Consider the following 19097-nt stretch of genomic DNA (forward strand, 5'->3'; position numbering starts at 1 on the left):
AGTGGCAGCAATGTCTGACTATAGAATTTGTGATGCTGAAGATCTGTCCCTGAAAATGCTCCTGGCTGTGACAGATCTCGCCTCTCCCTCTCTCTGCCTCTCTCTCTGCCTGTCTCTCTCCATCTCTGCCTCCTTCAGTCCAAGTGATATTTGCACAAGATCAGGCTGACACTAACTTGGGAGAGGTTTGATGAATGTGGTTCTAGTCTGGTCTAGTCTCATGCTAGGCTGGAAGCTCGTCAAGACATTTAGTGTCTTCAGCATCACGTTGCGGAGGACACCCCTTCCCAAGAGATGCTGTCAGCAGGAATTCAGGGTGGTCAGGGGTATCGGGCTGTTAGTTCCCTCCCTGCTGATGATGGCTGGTCAGACCGTTCTGTGCCAAGTGAATTAGGAACCTGTGATGTTTACGTGGGTGTCTCACTCCCGACTTGTGCACGTGCCTTTGTTGTTTGCAAACTGCTCCAAATCCTCAGCATGAAACACTTTCTGGCAGGAGTGCATTTGTATCCTCTTCACTTTGATGTTTCTCATTCCAGTGCGGTTCCAAGTGCGGCGCGTGTGAGCGAACGCTCAGTGAGTGTTTGCGAGTTGTGAACTTTTAAATAAATAACGCAGAGTTGCCTGAATACGTGTAGGGGGGAGGGAACTTCCTGACCCCTAACCAGCTGAAGTTGGGGCTTTTCTTCATCAAAGCCATGCGGAACCCCAGACCTGCTATCTTGGAAACCAGCCGCTGAGCAGTGGGGACCAGGAATCAGGTCAGACTGGCTGGGGAGATTCTAATGTTGCTGAATCGATAGGAGGAGCTGAAAGTTGCACTGGTGTCATTTGTAAAGTCACATTTTCAAAAGTAAAAAATGGTTGAAAACTTAAAAACTGGAGCCTGACAGACTCTGTGTCCCAGGGAGGAGGGAACCGGGGCTATTCGGAGCCAAAGGAGCTCTCGGCCCGGCTCACAGGACTTCCCATCGCCTCCCACTGGCTCAGACAGACTCAGTTTCAGAGAGATGTCTGAGGCCATGGGCGGTGGGTGATGCTCCCAGCCCACCTCTTCTGCCTCTGGCCCCACCCACCCTCCACCCCCACTCTATCCCAAGCTCCGCCCCCTTTCTGTTCAGCCCCACCTCTTCCCACCATCCCCCTCCTCTTTTCCCTCCCCTTCCCTGCTCACCCCCTTCTGGCCAAATCCCTGAACCCAAACAAGCAAGCGCCGTTTGAAAAAACGCTCCTCTGCCATCTCTCTCTCAAGAACATGAAGCATCACTTTATGTAGCCTCTATAACAAGAGACACGCTAGTGAAATGTCACCAACTTCAAAAAAAAGATTCCAAAGATTGTTGGTATAGCCAGTAATTCCGGTCCCCGGGACAGAGCAATCCATAGACCCTCCCCCTTCCTCAGTAGGACCTAGAGATGTTAAAGACTAGTTGACTATCCGATAAACAAATGCTTCTTGGACAGTCAGTCGACTAGTTGATTCTCCCTCCCCCCTTGCTTCCTCTATCAGACAGAGGCGGCAAAGGGGGGAGACGAAGGGGTACTTGAAAGCAGCAGCGCCGCACAGCTGAGCCTGGGCTGGGGACTCTTGTACATTTCAAAGCTGGCACCGCATGCAGCCCAGAGTCAGCGGGACTTCCCTCTGGCCCCGGGCTGCAGGCGGAGTTCCACATCCTCCTTGCAAATGCACGAGAGCCCCAGTGGAGGCCCAATGGGAGGCTCTTGTACGTTCCCGAGGAGGAACGCGGAAGTGCCTGTCGATTACTCGACTTGTCAATTAACCGCAATTTAACATCCTTGGTAGGAGCCAGAAGCCCTGGGTGCCCGCCCCACCCCGGCCAGAGGCCCCCTGGCCACAGGCCAATCACTGTCCTTGTTCCCCTGCCCGGAGGAGCCGCCAGTCAGCTGTAGCAGTTGCTCCCTTCCCACACCCAACACCCTCCAAAGATGCTTTTGGTCTGCCCTGGTTCTGAGCTAGCACCTGCACAGGGCACATCAAAAGATCTCTGGAGAGACTCCCCCCCCCCCCCCACTGGAAGATGGATCTGGGGAAGAGAGGGACACATGGCTGCGGCCAGGCTGGGGTTCCTTGGGGCAGGAAGGGGAACCCAGCAGAGACTGGCCTGGGATTTCCCTTTGGCCAGGAGTGAGGAGGCGCTCGAGGTTTCTCTGGGCGGGGCAAGGGTTGTGTCTCCCACTGGGGAGGAGGGGAGGATCTCGCGGGTGGAAGGAGAGAAGTCAGAAAGCGAGTCTCCCCCAGGGCCAAGCTCCCTCACAAACACCCCACACTGGTATGAGAGCACAGGCCTCTTCCCCAGCGCCCCTGATGCACGTCCCTTCGGGAGAGCCCTCTGTCTCCTCGCCTGATGCCATCCCCCACGGGCGAGCGAGGTGGCAGCATCCGGCACGGCTTTCTCACCTTCTGCGGCGTGGTGAGTTCCACCCCCTCCTCCGTGGGAACGGCCCGAGAGTCACCGAGGAAGACGCCGGGAGGAAGAAAAGATGGTGCCCTGCTCTGCTGGCTGTTCATTCAGAGGCCTGGCTCATGTCCAGTCCAAGCTCCACCCTCCTCCCCTGTTGGCCTATCCCAGCAAGCAGCGGAGCCGCCGGCGGGCCAGCAGTGGCATATTCACACCGCCACAGCGCTGCCACGCCAGGGGCTCCACAGCCCATCGGTTGGGCCCCCGGGGTAAAGCTTTGGCAGGGTTGTGCACTCAGCTCGCACCCCCCGACTGGAAGGGACTCGAGCAACACGCCCCAAAGAACAACAGTCACCTGAGCTAGGAAACCGTCTTTTCCACGTGCCAGCCCCACCCCACTCCTCAAACGGGTAAACAGAATTGTGCCATTGAAAAGGCCTTGCAAAAAGAGATGAAAACCGATGTAAAACTGAAAACAAAACGTTAGTTTTCTCCAGGTTTCAGTGGTGTTGACCACCGCTCAGGGTGCTCGTATCACTAGCTGAGAAACACTGGTGTAAACAACTGCAAAAACGAGATTAGAATACAAGGTAAACCAAGCCGCTAAGCACATACATACAAAATGATACAGGCAAAAAGCCACTCATTCTAGTCTATTAAAGGCCCCAAACAAGATATTACAGCTAGGCTGTGTCTAGACTGGCCAGTTTTTCCGGAAAATCAGCCGCTTTTCTGGAAAAACTTGCCAGCTGTCTACACTGGCTGATTGAATTTCCGCAGAAGCACTGACGATCTCATGTAAGATTGTCAGTGTTTTTGCAGAAATACTATGCTGCTCCCGTTCAGGCAAAAGTCCTTTTGCACAAAACTTTTGCGCAAAAGGGCCAGTGTAGACAGCTCAGATTTGTGTTCCGCAAAAAAGCCCCGATCACGAAAACGGCAATTGGGGCTTTTTTGCGGAAAAGCGCGTCTAGATTGGCACGGATGCATTTCTGCAAAAAGTGCTTTTGCGGAAAAGCATCCATACCAATTTAGATGCTCTTTTCTGCAAATGCTTTTAACGGAAAACTTTTCCGTTAAAAGCATTTCCGGAAAATCATGCCAGTCTAGACGTAGACTGTCACGTTGCTGAATTGGAGGGAAGCAGCCAGATCGCTGCTGCACCCCTAGGTGGGGGTGTTGGCCCCAGAAATTGGTGTGGGAGGAGCCATGTGGGGTATTGAATGGGAGATTATTGTTTGTTGATCTTATGTACGCTATTTATGTGAGTGTATAATGTCTGTGTGTGTAGGTAGGAATCTGTAATCTGTGTGGAAGCTGAATATTTCTGTGAATGTGGTTAAGCATGGCTATGGACAGGCTGAGTAGCAAAGCCCTGTGGAACAATGGCTCTCAATAGGCTATGGACACACCCAAAGAATGGGATTTGTCACCTGAGGGCAGCCAGCAGGGAACATAGAGATTGGCCTCTGACCAGGTGACTTGCTGCATACAAGAAGAGGCCAGGAAGGGGGTATAAAGAGGCCATGTGGTCGATGCCATTTTGTTCTCAGCTCAGCACTTCATCCCAGAGGCAGCATTGCAGGGATCGAAGAGCCCGGAAGACCTGTGAACCCATCCTGATCGTAGGATGTGCAATAAGAACTTTTAAACCAGCAGCTGCAACATCTCTGCTAGAGCCTGCATCAAGAACTGGGAGATTCGGTGCATGTAACGTACTGTACTTTAATAACCTTACTCTCAGGCTTTTCTTTCTTGTAATAATAAACCTTTAGATATAGATTCTAAAGGATTGGCCCAGCGTGATCTGTGGGTAAGGTCCAGAGGGTAAATTGACCAGGGATCTGTGGCTGGTTTCTTGGAACCGGACAGAACTTGTTCGGGGTAGGTGGGATTGGGTGCTAGGACCCCCCACCTGTGTATAGGCCCGGGGCCATCTGGGGCACGGATATTGCTGGGGTGTCGGAGGGGTTTTGCTCGGGAGGCTTCAGGCAGGCAGCTGAAGCGCTCTGTGGGACTGGTTTGTGGCCTGTTTGGAGAGGTCACCAGTCAGGGGGACTGTAAGGAGCCCCGGATTTGAGCAATTCGCCCTGAGCGGACGCCCTCAGCTGTGCCCAGACACGGTCCGGTCCGTCACATAGACCTAAATTTTAAAAAAAATCATCGAATCCCAGGGCTGGCAGAAAGCTCAAGCGTCATCAAGTCCAGCCCCCTGCCCAAAGCAGGACCAACCCCAACTCAATCAACCCAGCCAGGACTATGTCAAGACGAGACTTAAACACCTCTAGGGATGGAGATTCCACCACCTCCCTAGGTAACCCATCCCAGTGCTTCACCACCCACCTAAGGAAATCACACTCTCAACTCCAAATAAAGAGCCCCTATTTCAGGATTAACCGTCTTAGCCCACTGGCGTACCGTATTAAAAAAAGCCCATCAAACTCAAGTGGGTTCATTGTTCACAAAGAGAGGGAGAGAGAGATGGTTTTCCTAATTTGTCTGTGTGTAATTGCTATAGGCATGGACCTGAGGCGTACACCTGCCAGTTAAAAGTCCAAGAAACACAACTATTCCTGCACCCCCATAACAGTGTACATGCACACTGCTTAATCTATTAAAAAGTCCTGCAAAAGCCTGCTAAACGCAAGCACGCCCACTAAAGCATGCAATGTTTTGTGTGGATATTGTTATTTTATTTTAGCTTGTAAAATTAAAGCAATACTCTGTACGGAACTTTTGCAAAAATCAGATTGCAGACCTGGGTCAGCATACCCAGCAAAAATCATAAATGTGTCATAAAAGTACCAACCCCAGAGGGGAGGGCATTTGTAATTTTTTATTCCTTTTATAAATCCACTGAACTACTCACCTTCCCGTCTTTTACACCAAAACCATTCCAGATGGGTACAGTTACCATGTGGGTAAATAAAACAATTTTTGTAAAAAACCTAAGTACTATTTTTAAACAGCGCACCAGTTATTTAGAGAAACTTTACCCACACTTGCTTAGTAAACAGGTGTTCCTTAAAGCGTGCATAGAATCCAGGATAGCAACCCTACGTATTGCAGCTCATTAAATAATTAATCATGTAACCCTCCTAGAGACAGCACACAGTATGATACTAAAATGCAAATATTAAATTCTGTAAAGTATTAAAAACCAAGGCCGGTGCAGTGGAAGTTTTACACCACACCACACAAGAACACAAAAGCAAAACCATGACATTACCAAATCAGTACAGACAGGGGTAAGTACACAACATTCACAATGGCACACTTGAAACCACATCAACCCTCATTTTAAGCTCAATATGCAAAACACAGCTAATAAAACAGCAACAGCTATATGGTGCCCAAACAGCTCTTAGCCATTGTCCTCGCAAGAGAAATTAAATTCAAGGCAAAACCATCTCTGCTTTAATGCCCTCCCTCCCCGCCCTTCTCAGCACACATACAAATAATTGTTTCCTCCCTTATGTTCCAAAATGGTTATTATTAATTATTATTATTATTGGTAGTCCGTCATATCTGAGGATGATGTCTTGAGCTTGCACAGCTTGCACACCAAAATGGTATAAATTTATAAAATCCCGCCTTTCCCCTGCACCTCTCACTTCCCTGGGCCGCCTCAGGCAGATAGCGAACACCACACCAGACGTCTGCCACGCAGACAATTCAGTGTCTATCGGGGTAAACTTCCAGCAAGGCAAGATTCCAATTTTTCTCCCCCTCTTGCTTTCTGTTTGGCCCCAGCTGATACAGTGGTATTCTCAGCTGTACCGTACGATCACTTTATTGCAATTTAACCAACCCTCACATACGGTAACAAATACCTAACCAATAGTATCCCACCACCTGAATTAGTTTACATCCAGCAGAATTAGCTATGCAGAGTGAAACAATGAAGGAAGCAGGCAGAGCGCGTACTGAGAAGCAACAGAGCCGTGGGAACCAGAAAGACAAGACAATAAAGAAGTGAGGGTCTCACACTCACAGCTATTGATAAAACAACAAGGAGTCCTGTGGCACCTTATAGATGAACAGACTTATTGGAGCCTACGCTTTCGTGGGTAAAGACCCACGTCGTCAGATCCAGGCTGGGTCAAAAGTCTGGGTCCCCTCTGCTAGGGCAGATGAAGCCTGAGAGACCTAGTTCCAAACACCTCAGCGTACCACTGACCAAGCCGGGTCCGACTCTAAAGTGGGCTTCCCACCAGCCTGGGAGCAGGGTTGCTGTCAGGTAGGAGAGCTAGGGGGGACCCGGGCCCTCCCTCTCCACCAGGTCCCAGCCCAGGGCCCTGTGGGCAGCGTTCCAGGGTGCTGCAGGCTCAGTAGGGTCCCTCCCAGGGCGAGACCTGGTCCCCGGGGGGAGGGGAAGGGGGGAGGCTGAGGGTGTTCTCACCAGCCTAGGCTGTCGCTGGGGCTGAGTCGGTAGCTGCCCACCTGGCTGCTCCAAGGCCTGTGGCTGCTGTGGCTCTGGTGGCAACTGTTCCCCAGTCTGCTGTTGTGAGTGACATCCGCGGCAGTGAGTTCAGGCTAGTGAAATTTCAAAATGGCAACCGGACGGGAAGATTCAAACAAAGCCCGGGATATTTAAATCCTGGGCTTCATTTGCAACTCCGGTCGCCTCATTTGCCTACCTAGTTGGAATTAATGAGCTAGTGTAGACATACCCTGAGGCTGTATGTTGCTGGTTTTCCAAGACGGGGAAAGCGAACGCTCAGCCGACAGCTGCCCAGCAGTGCAGGACCCGCTGTGGGGAATGAGCCCCATCCCAGAACCCATATTGCGGTAACGCCTTGAGCCAGACGGGTCAGACCCTAGATGTGCCGTGTGCTGTACAAACGGGTTTGGTCCATCTACACTCGGAGCTAACAGAAACGTGAATGGCCGTGCCGGGATCCCAGCTCCAGCGCGGGCAGAGCCCTCCCAAAGTCACAGCCCTGAAAAACCCGGCACTGGCATGAACCCCGGCTCCCTGGAATTCCGGACTCTGGGCACTTCCCCCTGGCTAAGCAGCGTTTTGCAAACCGGGGGCTGCGACCCAGAGAGGAGGTTGCGAGGCCATTGCAGAGGGCTCAGAGCTCGGCCTCTCTGAGGCCTTTGGTGCTGCCAGAACTGGGCAGTCGGGCAGTGGCGGCTTCTGGCAGAGCGCTCAGCTGTGAAGGCGGCGCCAGCAGCAGCGGCGCACGAGTGGGCGGGGGGCTGGGACCGTGTAGGGGGCTGTCCTGGGCTGGAGATCCCGAGCTGTTTCCACGTACACATTTGTGCTTCGATACATCACCACGACTTTTAAAACTGAAACCGTGAAATTCAAGCTTGTTGAAAGGCTGTGACGCTGCCATTGACAAAGACGAAAGGTGACGGTGGCAGGGCCGGGAGAAGGAGGCTTCCGTCTTGGATGCTCACGATCTAAACCCGCTGTGGAACCCCAGGGACGGGGAGCTCTCTGCGGAAGGGGAGTCCTAGCATACAGGGAGGTGCCTGCTGAGCTCGCTATCCACCCTGCTGAGCGGTGTCATCTCAGAGCTGTCTGGTGCTCCCCGGCTGTCCCTGGCTGGTGTCTTTTATCCAGCACGGATATTGTCACCTGTGGGGGGGCAAGGACTCTCCTCCAGGTTTGTGTGTGTCCAACACTCCGCACAGTGGGGGCCTGGCTCATAAACGGGGCCCCTAAACGCTGCAACACAAGGAGCAATACAAGGGGATCAGGCCGAGAAAACACCGTCCGTCCGTCTGTCCGTCTGTCTGTCTACCTGCTGCCAGGCATTTCTGAGCTCAGGTATGATACACTTGGGCATCACTGAAAGGACACGTCAGCCTCACCCAGCTGTGGGCTAATGGGATGCACCAAAGTGCCTGGCCAGGAAACGTTTGACACCTGCGACCAAAGAGCTGGGTTTGAATCTTCTCCCTGCCCGGCCTCAGTTTAACTCCTCTTATTCCCTGCAGGTGGGACGCAGAGGGAAGCCTTCGGGCGTTAAACCTTCGGTTACGTCAAATGACATGATTGCGATGCCGGCCCTGGGCCGCCCTTTCCAGCTGGGGATGCTGTACGACTGCCGCGACGACGCCCTCATCCCAGGTACTGCTCTTAGCCCCGGAGATGGGGAGGGGACGGGACATGCCCTGAGGCACTTTGTGTGACGAGGTGCAGTCACAGATGACCCCTCAGGGGTGCCTCCTAGGGTGCTGACACGGCGCCAGCCACTTGCCTTCCTGACCTCTGGGACTCCTCACCACCCAGTCCTGCTGGGCCAGCTCCCTGGTCTCCCCCAGCCAAGGACCCGAGCTGAGGTCCCTTCCAGTCTGAGTATTCTATGATTCTACAGCCAGACTGGGTCAGACCAAAGGTTCATCCCGGCCAGCATCCTGTCTGCTGACAGTGGCCAATGCCAGATGCCCCAGAGGGAGGGATCACAACAGGTAATCCTCACATGATTGTTCCCTTCCAGAAAAACAGAAGCTAGGGACAGCATTCCTACCCATCCTGGCTAATAGCCATTGATGGACCTAACCTCCATGAATCTATCTAGCTCAACCTGTTTTTTGAACCCTGTTAAAGTCCTAGCCTTCACCACATCCTCCGGAAAGGAGTTCCACAGGTTGACTGTGCGCTGTGTGAAAAAATACTTCCTTTTGTTTGTTTTAAACCTGCTGCCTATTCATTTCATTTGGTGACCCCTAGTTCTTATATTGTGGGAATAAGTAAATAACTTTTGGCATAAAGGGAAACAAGAAGACTTTTTATAAATACATTAAAAGCAAGAGGAAGACCAAGGACAGGGTAGGCCCACTGCTTAGTGAGGAGGGAGAAGCAGTAACAGGAAACTTGGAAATGGCGGAGATGCTCAATGACTTCTTTGTTTCGGTCTTCACCGAGAAGTCTGGAGGTGTGCCTAACGTAGTGAATACAAGCAGAGAGAGGGTAAGTTTAGAAGATAGGATACACAAAGAACACGTTAAAAATCACTTAGGAAAGTTAGATGTCAGCAAGTCACCAGGTCCTGATGAAATGCATCCCAGGATACTCAAGGAGCTGATAGAGGAGGTATCTGAGCCTTTAGCTATGATCTTTGAAAAATCATGGCAGACAGGGGAGATTCCAGAAGACTGGAAAAGGGCAAATATTGTGCCCATCTATAAAAAGGGGAATAAGAACAACCCAGGAAACTACAGACCGGTCAGTTTAACGTCTGTCCCAGGGAAGATAATGGAGCAGGTAATTAAGGAAATCCTATGCAAACACTTGGAAGGTAATAAAGTGATAGGGAATAGCCAGCATGGGTTTGTGAAGAACAAGTCATGCCAAACTAATCTGATAGCTTTCTTTGATAGGATAACGAGCCTTGTGGATAAGGGAGAAGCGGTGGATGTCATATACCTAGACTTTAGTAAGGCATTTGATACGGTCTCGCATGATATTCTTATTGATAAACTAGGCAAATATAACTTAGATAGGGCCACGATAAGGTGGGTGCATAATTGGCTGGATAACCGTAGTCAGAGAGTTGTTGTTAACGGTTCTAAATCCTGCTGGAAAGGGATAACAAGTGGAGTTCCTCAAGGGTCTGTTTTGGGACCCATACTGTTCAATATCTTCATCAATGATGTAGATATTGGGATAGAGAGTACGCTTATTAAGTTTGCAGATGATACCAAACTGGGTGGGGTTGCGACTTCTTTGGAGGATAGGGACATAATTCAAAATGACCTTAGCAAGTTAGAGAAATGGTCAGAGGTAAACAGGATGAGGTTTAATAAAGAGAAATGCAAAGTGCTCCACTTAGGAAGGAACAATCAGTTCCATACATACAAGATGGGAAGCGACTGTCTAGGAAGGAGCATGGCGGAAAGGGATCTAGGGGTCATAGTGGACCACAAGTTGAATATGAGTCAACAGTGTGATGCTGTTGCAAAAAAAGCAAATATGATTCTAGGTTGTATCAACAGGTGTGTTGTAAGCAAAACTCGTGAAGTCATTCTGCCGCTCTACTCTGCACTAGTTAGGCCTCAGCTGGAGTACTGTGTCCAGTTCTGGGCGCCACATTTCAAGAAAGATGTGGAGAAATTGGAAAGGGTACAGAGAAGAGCGACAAGAATGATTAAAGGTTTAGAGAACATGACCTATGAAGCCAGGCTTCATGAACTGGGCTTGTTTAGTTTGGAAAAAAGAAGATTAAGGGGGGACATGATAGCGGTTTTCAAATATCTAAAATGGTGTCACAAGGAGGAAGGAGAAAATTTGTTCCTCTTGGTTTCTGAGGACAGGACAAGGAGTAATGGGCTTAAAGTGCAGCAGGGGAGGTTTAGATTGGACATTAGGAAAAAATTCCTAACTGTCAGGGTGGTCAAATATTGGAATAAATTGCCAAGGGAGGTGGTGGAATCTCCCTCTCTGGAGATATTTAAGAACAGGTTAGATAGACATCTGTCAGGGATGGTGTAGACGGAGCTTGGTCCTGCCTTGAGGGCGGGGGGCTGGACTCGATGACCTCTCGAGGTCCCTTCCAGTCCTATTATTCTATGATTCTACTTGTTTCCACACCCGTCATGATTTTATAGACCTCTATCATATCGCCCCTCCCCCCCTTACTCTCCTTTTCTCCAAGTCAAAAAGTCCAAGTCTTTTTAATCTCTCTTCACATGGGACCCATCCCAAACCCCTCTCAATTTTTTGCTCTTCTCTGACCTTTTCCAATGCCAGTGGATCTTTTTTTAAATGAGTCGACCACATCTGTAAGCAGTATTCAAGATGTGGGCGTACCATATATAGGGGAAGTAAGATATTTTTTATTTTATTTTCTATCCCTTTTTTAATTATTTCTAGCCCCCTGTTTGCTTTTTTGACTGCCGCTGCACACTGAGTGGATGTTTTCAGAGAACTCTCTACAATGACTCCATGATCTCTCTCTCGGGCTACGTCTGGACTGCAAGCTCCTTTCGAAAGAGGCTTTTTCGAAAGATACTTTTGAAAAAGCCTCTTTTGAAAAAGAGTGTCTAGACGACAACCAGTACTTTCGAAAAAGCAAGGCACTTTTTCGAAAGAGAGCACCCAGGCACACATTTCACATTACATAGCACCTTTTCAAAAAAAGGTGTTATTCCTCATAAAACGAGGTTTTTCTGTGGTTGAAAAAACTTCTGCATTCTTTCAAATTACTTTCAAAAGAACATGGCAGCAGTCTAGACGCAGGGGAAGTTTTTTTTTAAAAAAGGCCACTTTTTTCTAAAAAACCCTGTAGTCTAGACACACCGTTGAGTAGCTGGATCCAAATTAGTCCCCGTCATATGATATGTATAGTTGAGATTATCTTTTCCTATGTGCATTACTTTTTCAGTCTCAAACCAGGAGATCTTGCATGATCTAAAAATAAAAAGGAGTCAATTAAAAATGGAAACTAGGACAAATATAGGCAAACAATATAGGAATGCAGGGGCAAGATTAGAAAACCAAAGGCACAAAACGAGCTCAAACTAGCTACAGACATAAAAGGGAAACAAGAAGACCTTTTATAAATACATTAAAAGCAAGAGGAAGACCAAGGACAGGGTAGGCCCATTGCTTAGTGACGAGGAAGAAAAAGTAACAGGAAACTTGGAAATGGCAGAGGTGCTTAAAGATTTCTTTGTTTCAGTTTTCACCAAGAAGACTGGTGGTGATCAGATGCCTAACATAGCGAATGCCAGTGAAAATGGAGTAGGTTTAGAAGATAAAAATTTTTAAAAAGAACAAGTTAAAAATCACTTAGAAAAGTGAGAAGTCTGCAAGTCTCCAGGGCTGATGAAATGCACCTAGAATACTCAAGGAGCTGATAGAGGAGTTATCTGAGCCTTTAGCTATCATCTTTGGAAACTCATGGGAGACAGGAGAGATTCCAGAAGACTGGAAAAGGGCAAATCCAGAGCCCATCTATAAAAAGGGAAATAAGAACAACCCACAAAACTACAGATCAGTCAGTTGAACTTCTGTGCCAAGAAAGAAAATTGAGTAAGTAATTAAGGAAATCATCTGCAAACACCTGGAAGATAATAAGGTGCTAGGGAACAGCCAGCATGGATTTGTAAAGAACAAATCATGTCAAACCAATCTGATAGCTCTCTCTGATAGGATAATGAGTCCTGTGGATAAGGGAGAAGCAGTGGATGTGGGATACCTAGACTTTAATAAGGCGTTTGTTACGGTCTTGCATGATATTCTTATCAATAAACTAGGCAAATGCAACTTGGATGGGGCTACTATAAGGTGGGTGCATAACTGGCTGTATAACCATTCTCAGAGAGTAGTTATTAACGGTTCACAAACCTGCTGGAAGGGCAGAACAAGTGGGGTTCCACAGGGGTCTGTTTTGGGACCAATTCTCTTCAATATCTACATCAACGATTTAGATATCGGCATAGAGAGAACGCTTATTAAGTTTGCAGATGATACCAAGCTGGGAGGGGTTGCTACTGCTCTGGTTCATAATTCAAAATGATCTGGACAAATTGGAGAAATGGTATGAGGTAAACAGGATGAAGTTTAATAAAGACAAATGCAAAGTGCTCCACTTAGGAAGGAACAATCAGTCTCACACAAACAGAATGGGAAGCGACTGTCTAGGAAGGAGTACGGCAGAAAGGGATCTAGGCGTCAGAGTGGACCACAAGCTAAATATGAGTCAACAGTGTGATGCTGTTGCAAAAAAAGCATACATGATTCTGGGATGCATTAGCAGGTGTGTTGTGAGCAAGACACGAGAAGTCATTATACCGCTCTACTCGGCACTGATTAGGCCTCAGTTGGAGTATTGTGTCCAGTTCTGGGCATCGCATTTCAAGAAAGATGTGGAGAAATTGGAGAGGATCCAGAGAAGAGCAACAAGAATGATTAAAGGTCTAGACAACATGACCTATGAAGTAAGACCAAAAGAATTGGGCTTGTTTAGTTTGCAAAGGAGAAGACTGATGGGGGACATGATAGTGGTTTTCAGATATCTAAAAGGGTGTCACAGGGAGGAGGGAGAAAACTTGTTCATCTTGGCCTCTGAGGATAGAACAAGAAGCAATGGGCTTAAACTGCAGCAAGGGAGGTTTAGGTTGGACATTAGGAAAAACTTCCTAACTGTCAGGGTGGTGAAACACTGGAATAAATTGCCCAGGGAGGTTGTGGAATCCCCATCTCTGGAGATATTTAAGAGCAGGTTAGATAAATGTCTATCTGGGATGGTCTAGACAGTATTTGGTCCTGCCATGAGGGCGGGGGGCTGGACTCGATGACCTCTCGAGGTCCCTTCCAGTCCTAATGTTCTGTTATTCTATTCAGGGCTCACACTCTACTGTTTGTGCTTGTAAGGCTGCAGCATTCTGTGATGCTAAAGCTGCACTGGCACACTCAGATGCCAGATTATCCTGAACTACAGCCACCTTGAATGTGTCACCCTCCTGTTGCCTTTCCTGGAGTGCGACCGCAGTTGGAATGATTGGTGTGCATTTTCCATGATGCCTTGGCTGCGGCTGCTTTCATAGCCTTTTGCTTCCGTTAAGCAGAATCCAGGCCAGCCCTCCCCTGGAGAGGATCTTGTCCCCATGGGCATGGACCCCGTTCTGCTACCCATTTAGCAAAGAGAGGGGGCTCCTCAGCCAACGCCCCCCGACACTTCCTTTGTTTTGTTTTCTTTCCCTGCTATTTCTTCAGGGTGAACATGCTGCCAAGCAGGCAGTGGCCCTTTGACACAATGCCACAAGTACTCTGCGATTACTGTGTTTGGCTGGACCAATTCGATCCAAATGCCCTTAGGCTGCCGCATTCTCCACCAAATTTGTTACCCACACAAATGTCTCTATTCCTTCCACACTGTAGGGGCACGCTCCTTTCCCCGGTTCCTAGGGCTCAAGGTGCAACCCTGTTAATTTACACACCCACCCTTACCCAATTCCTAGGGCTCAGGGTGGAACTTCCTGTGGGTTTGCAGGACATCCATAGTCAAGACAATCAAAGATACAATTGCATAAGCCAGATGCCAGAAGCTGGGAATGGGTGACAGGGGAGGGATCACTTGATGATTATCTGTTCTGGCATTGGTTACTGTCGGCAGACAGGACACGGGGCTAGATGGACCTTTGGTCTGACCCAGTCCGGCCGTTCTTATGTTCTTAATTTTACTTTGTGTATTAACTAATCTGCACTTGAATTTCTAATAGAGTCCTTGAGCATAATATTGTTCCCAGCTCAGATTCTTACCCCTTCTGTCACTAACCCTACATCTCCCTGTAATTTTCCAGGGATCACTTTATGGGACCCGGACATGCTCCAAAACCATGTGGACACCAAACCACAACCAAAGACTGACTCTGACATCATCACATCTGACACCATTGAAGACAAGGCCAAAGCCCTCAATGTCACGGCATCGCTGAAGGCCAGTTTCCTGGGGGGGCTTATTACAGTAGATGGATCTGCCAGATACCTCAGTGACACCAAGAGCTCTCAACATCAGGCCCGAGTTGTCCTGCAGTATTCAACAACAACTAAGTTTGAGCAGCTAACCATGAAACATTTAGAACATCAGAACGTCGCTTGCCCGGAGGTGTTTGAGCAAGGCACGGCCACTCACGTGGTCACGGCTGTGCTCTATGGGGCTCAGGCTTTCTTTGTCTTTGACCAAGAAGTTTCTTCATCTGAAGATGTACAAGAGATACAGGAAGACCTCCAGGTTTTGATTAAAAAGTTGGTTTCCATAGAAGGGCAAGGAGATCTCAAAATGGATGAAAAGGAAAAAGCAAACATTGAAAAATTTAGTTGTAAGTTTCATGGTGATTTTGTTCTTGAGACCAATCCAACCACTTATCAAGATGCCATGAAAATATATTCTACCCTCCCAACGCTGCTGGGTGAGAACGGGGAGAAGGCTGTACCAGTGAGAGTCTGGCTGTGCCCACTGACCAAGCTGGATTCCAAAGCTCAGATGGTACATGAGATCAATACAGCGCTGATCTTCAATGTCCAAACAGCCCTGGAGCAGCTGACAGAACTGAACATGCGATGCAACGACTTGGAGAAGAGTCTGAGTGCCAGAACCTTCCCTGAAATCAGAAAGAAAATGCAACAGTTCAAAGATCTGTGTAACCAATACAAACAAACTTTCCAGAAAGAGTTGACAAAAACCATACCATCTATTCGAAGAGGCAGAGCTATTGATGACGCCCTCATGAATATTTTAATCAGGAAAGAGAAATCACCATTCAGTAACCAGTGTCTCTTAGAGTTTCTGGATAAAAAGGAAGAAGAGATGAAATTAGTGGAGTCTTGCCTTACCACATTCAAGAAAGTGAAAATTGTATCTTCCAAAAGTGAGCTAAATGAAGTTTTACTAGACCCCACAATTGAGTTTGTCGTCTCATTTACATTCACCTCATTACAAGACGAAGAACAATATATAGCAGAGTTAGAATTCTGGTTTCAAACCCAAATGGAAAAGAAAACAGGTGATCCAAAAAGAACCAGATATGTGTCCAAGAAACCAATATCCAGACCATGTGTCAGCCCTCTGCCGAGGTTCAGAAAAACTGCAAAATCCTTCTCAGATTTTGCTAGTGTTAATATGTCCAATGGGAAGACTCAGTTCATTGTGGCATCTGTTTTAAATAAGAACATAGTAGGAGCATCAATTTACCTGTATGAACATGGAAAGCAAATAAACACCACCTTTGAGCCTCCATCAAAGCCTCCTCCTCTCCTGATTGGTGGAGTCCGACATGACCGTGTGCAGCTCACACTGAAACCAGCAGCCTATGGCAGGGCTGAGATATGCGGCTACCGGGCAGAGTACAGACTTGTCGGGCAGGAGAACTGGGTGGCTGTGAATGTCAGTAACACACAAGAGACACTCACAGTAACAGGGCTCCGTCCAAACACCCAGTACCAGTTCCGATACGCGGCCGTGAGCAAACCAGGGCTCAGCGAGAGCAGCGACGTGAGCGACACAGTGAAGACACTTCCAACCAGCCCCCCTGGGAAACCTGCAGCAGTGACTGTAGAATCATCGGCCCTTGCCCTGACCTGGGAGAGTCCATGTGTCATTGGAGACGGAGTTGTTATAAAGGAGTATAAGGTGGAATATAAAGAGCAGGCTGGTGGCATAAAGCAGAAGGGGAAGGACAAATGGCTGGAGCGAAGGACGGGCCAGAAAACCGAGTCCTGCACCATTGAGGGACTGAGGCTTCAGACACCCTACAGAGTCCGGGTGTCAGCTGTGTGTGCGGACGGGGCTGTGAGTGACCCGAGTGAGGAGACACTGACTTCAATACCAAAGAGGAAAGAAACAAAGAAGCAGCCACCTCACTCCCCTAAGGAAAGCCCTGTGACAGGGGACGAACAACCTCCAACATCACCCACAAAATCACAGACAATAACACAACATTTTCTGAAAGAAGAGTTTCTGATAACAAAAGAGCCCCCCGCAATTTATACTCTTCTATTAGAGAAGACAGAATTATATCCTAATGCATCCTACACAAAGTACAGGCTGGGGAAGGAGACCCTTCAGATCCCTAACAAAGTGATTATGGTGATGGGAGCTACCGGGTCGGGGAAAACAACTCTCATCAACGGGATGGTCAACTATGTCCTGGGTGTGCAATGGGAAGATGAATTCAGGTTCAAGCTCATCCATGAAATAACTAACAGAAGCCAGGCTGAGAGCCAGACATCTGAGGTGACGGCCTATGAAGTTAATTATAAAGATGGTTTCCAAGTCCCCTACTCTCTGACTATAATAGACACGCCGGGATTTGGTGACACCAGAGGGATAGATCAAGACAAAGAGATAATAAGGAAAGTCCGAGAGTTCTTCTCCACCCCAGGGGCCATTGATCACATCGACGCCTCCCTAGCTCGTCTGACCCACGCCCAGAGGTACGTCTTTGACTCGGTGCTCTCCATTTTCGGGAAGAACATAAAAGACAACATCCTAATCCTGGTCACCTTTGCCGATGGACAGACCCCTCCTGTGCTAGAGGCCATTAAAACAGCTGATGTCCCCTGTGCTAAAGATGCTCAAGGCAACCCTGTTCATTTCAAATTCAACAACTCCGCGCTGTTTGCCTGTAATGCTGGAACTGCTGCGGCTGTTTGTAATTTTGATGCGATGTTCTGGAAAATGGGAGCCATGAGCATGCAGACATTTTTTGAGTCTCTAGGTAATTTAGATACAAAAAGCTTAACATTGACGAAGGAGGTTCTCAGAGAGCGGATGGAGCTGGAGGCGGCTGTGGAAGGGCTGCAGCCCCAAATAAAAGCCGGCCTGGTGAAGTTAGAAGAACTGAGAAAGACACAGCGAGTTCTGGAGCAGCACCATGATGATATGGAGGCCAATAAAGATTTTGAATATGAGGTAGAAAAAACAGTTCCAGTGAAGCAAGAGGTTACTGATGGTTATATAACAAACTGCCAACAATGTCATTACACGTGTCACTATCCCTGTTCTTATGCTGATGATAAAGACAAGTATAAGTGTTGTGCAATGGACCGTTCTGGACAATGCACGGTGTGCCCTGGAAAATGTCAATGGAATGTTCACTTCAATCAAAAGTACCAGTGGGATTATATAGTAGTGAAAGAGAAACAGACCTATACACAACTGAAGGAAAAGTATGAGAAGGCATCTGGGGAGGTGATGACAACTGAGAAGATATTTGAGCAGCTTTTCCTGGAATACGATATCGTGGAAGAGACAGTGCTGGAGCTGATTGAGAGATCATCTCAGAGTCTCCAACGCCTGCAAGTAATCGCCTTAAAACCCAACCCGCTGTCCACTCCAGAGTACGTTGACCTGCTGATCATGTCAGAACAACAGGAAGCAAAGCCTGGGTACCAAGAACGCATACAATCCCTGAAAGAAGTGAGAGAAACAGCTGAGATAATAACCAAGATCGCCAATAATGAGAAATTGCTGCCGGCAGAGCAGGAAATATATAAGAAGCGTAGAAAAAAGCAATCTCGAGTCCAGCTATTTGTTGATAGGGTAAAAGGATGGTTCACACTCAAATAATGAAAATATTTAGAGCTTCTTGCATTTTCTAGGCCTGATTCTCCATTGCATTGCACCTTGTGTTGTCTCATATAGATCTGCAAAGTGGGCTCAAATTGTATATCACCTGCAGCCAGGTTGGAATGGAATCCACTCTGCACTCACTTTGCACAAGGGCAAAGACCACAAGGTGCAGGGTAAGGGGAAAATCAAGGCTCCTCCTTTTTCCAAAATCTTGGCCAATATCTGTAACACACGCAGGGCCCTCAATTCTGATTTGGATGAACGTTCTTCTGTCCCCTGCAGCGTCCAAGCTTCCCTCCGGGTAGAGACACAGGGTTTTATTTTCAAAAACTGAGTGCTATAAGAAAGGTTTCCCAGCAGAGGGAAATGTGTGAGCTCTCTTGAATTTAACAAACCTGAAATATAGTTTGAAAGTTTCTCAGAATCCCAAAATGCATGAAGGTCATTCCAATCCAAGTACCTGCCCTGCTGTTTTCTCCCAACAGGTAGCACTTTTTTGTAAGCTACGCATCTACTCTACTTCCACTTTTGCTTTGGGATTTACCTGCACTGTTGGGCCGAACCTTGCCTCATTTCTTCCTGGTCTCTTCTCTCTGCCCCCCAGCTCGTCCCGCATTTTACAGAATGTTCTTTGGTTTTCTCT

General features: G+C 48.1%; 1 protein-coding gene across 1 annotated transcript; it reads left to right on the forward strand.

The window, feature by feature from the left end:
• The first annotated feature begins 8255 nt into the window (after nt 1-8255).
• Nucleotides 8256-18494, forward strand: LOC142825176 (uncharacterized). Its single transcript, XM_075916943.2, has 2 exons — nt 8256-8505; nt 14685-18494. The coding sequence occupies exons 1-2, from the start codon at nt 8427-8429 to the stop codon at nt 18449-18451; spliced, it is 3846 nt and encodes a 1281-aa protein (XP_075773058.2). The 5' UTR covers nt 8256-8426; the 3' UTR covers nt 18452-18494.
• The last annotated feature ends 603 nt before the right edge of the window (nt 18495-19097 follow it).

The sequence above is a fragment of the Pelodiscus sinensis genome, chromosome 2 (assembly GCF_052426305.1).
Source record: "Pelodiscus sinensis isolate ZL-2025 chromosome 2, ASM5242630v1, whole genome shotgun sequence".
In the NCBI taxonomy this organism is placed as follows: domain Eukaryota; kingdom Metazoa; phylum Chordata; order Testudines; family Trionychidae; genus Pelodiscus; species Pelodiscus sinensis.

Bases quoted from the DNA above. Each gene is read 5' to 3' on its own strand.
- LOC142825176 (XM_075916943.2), top strand. From the start codon at position 8,427: ATGATTGCGATGCCGGCCCTGGGCCGCCCTTTCCAGCTGGGGATGCTG. The intron at 8,506-14,684 runs GTACTGCTCTTA...GTAATTTTCCAG, and splicing joins CGACGACGCCCTCATCCCAG to GGATCACTTTATGGGACCCG.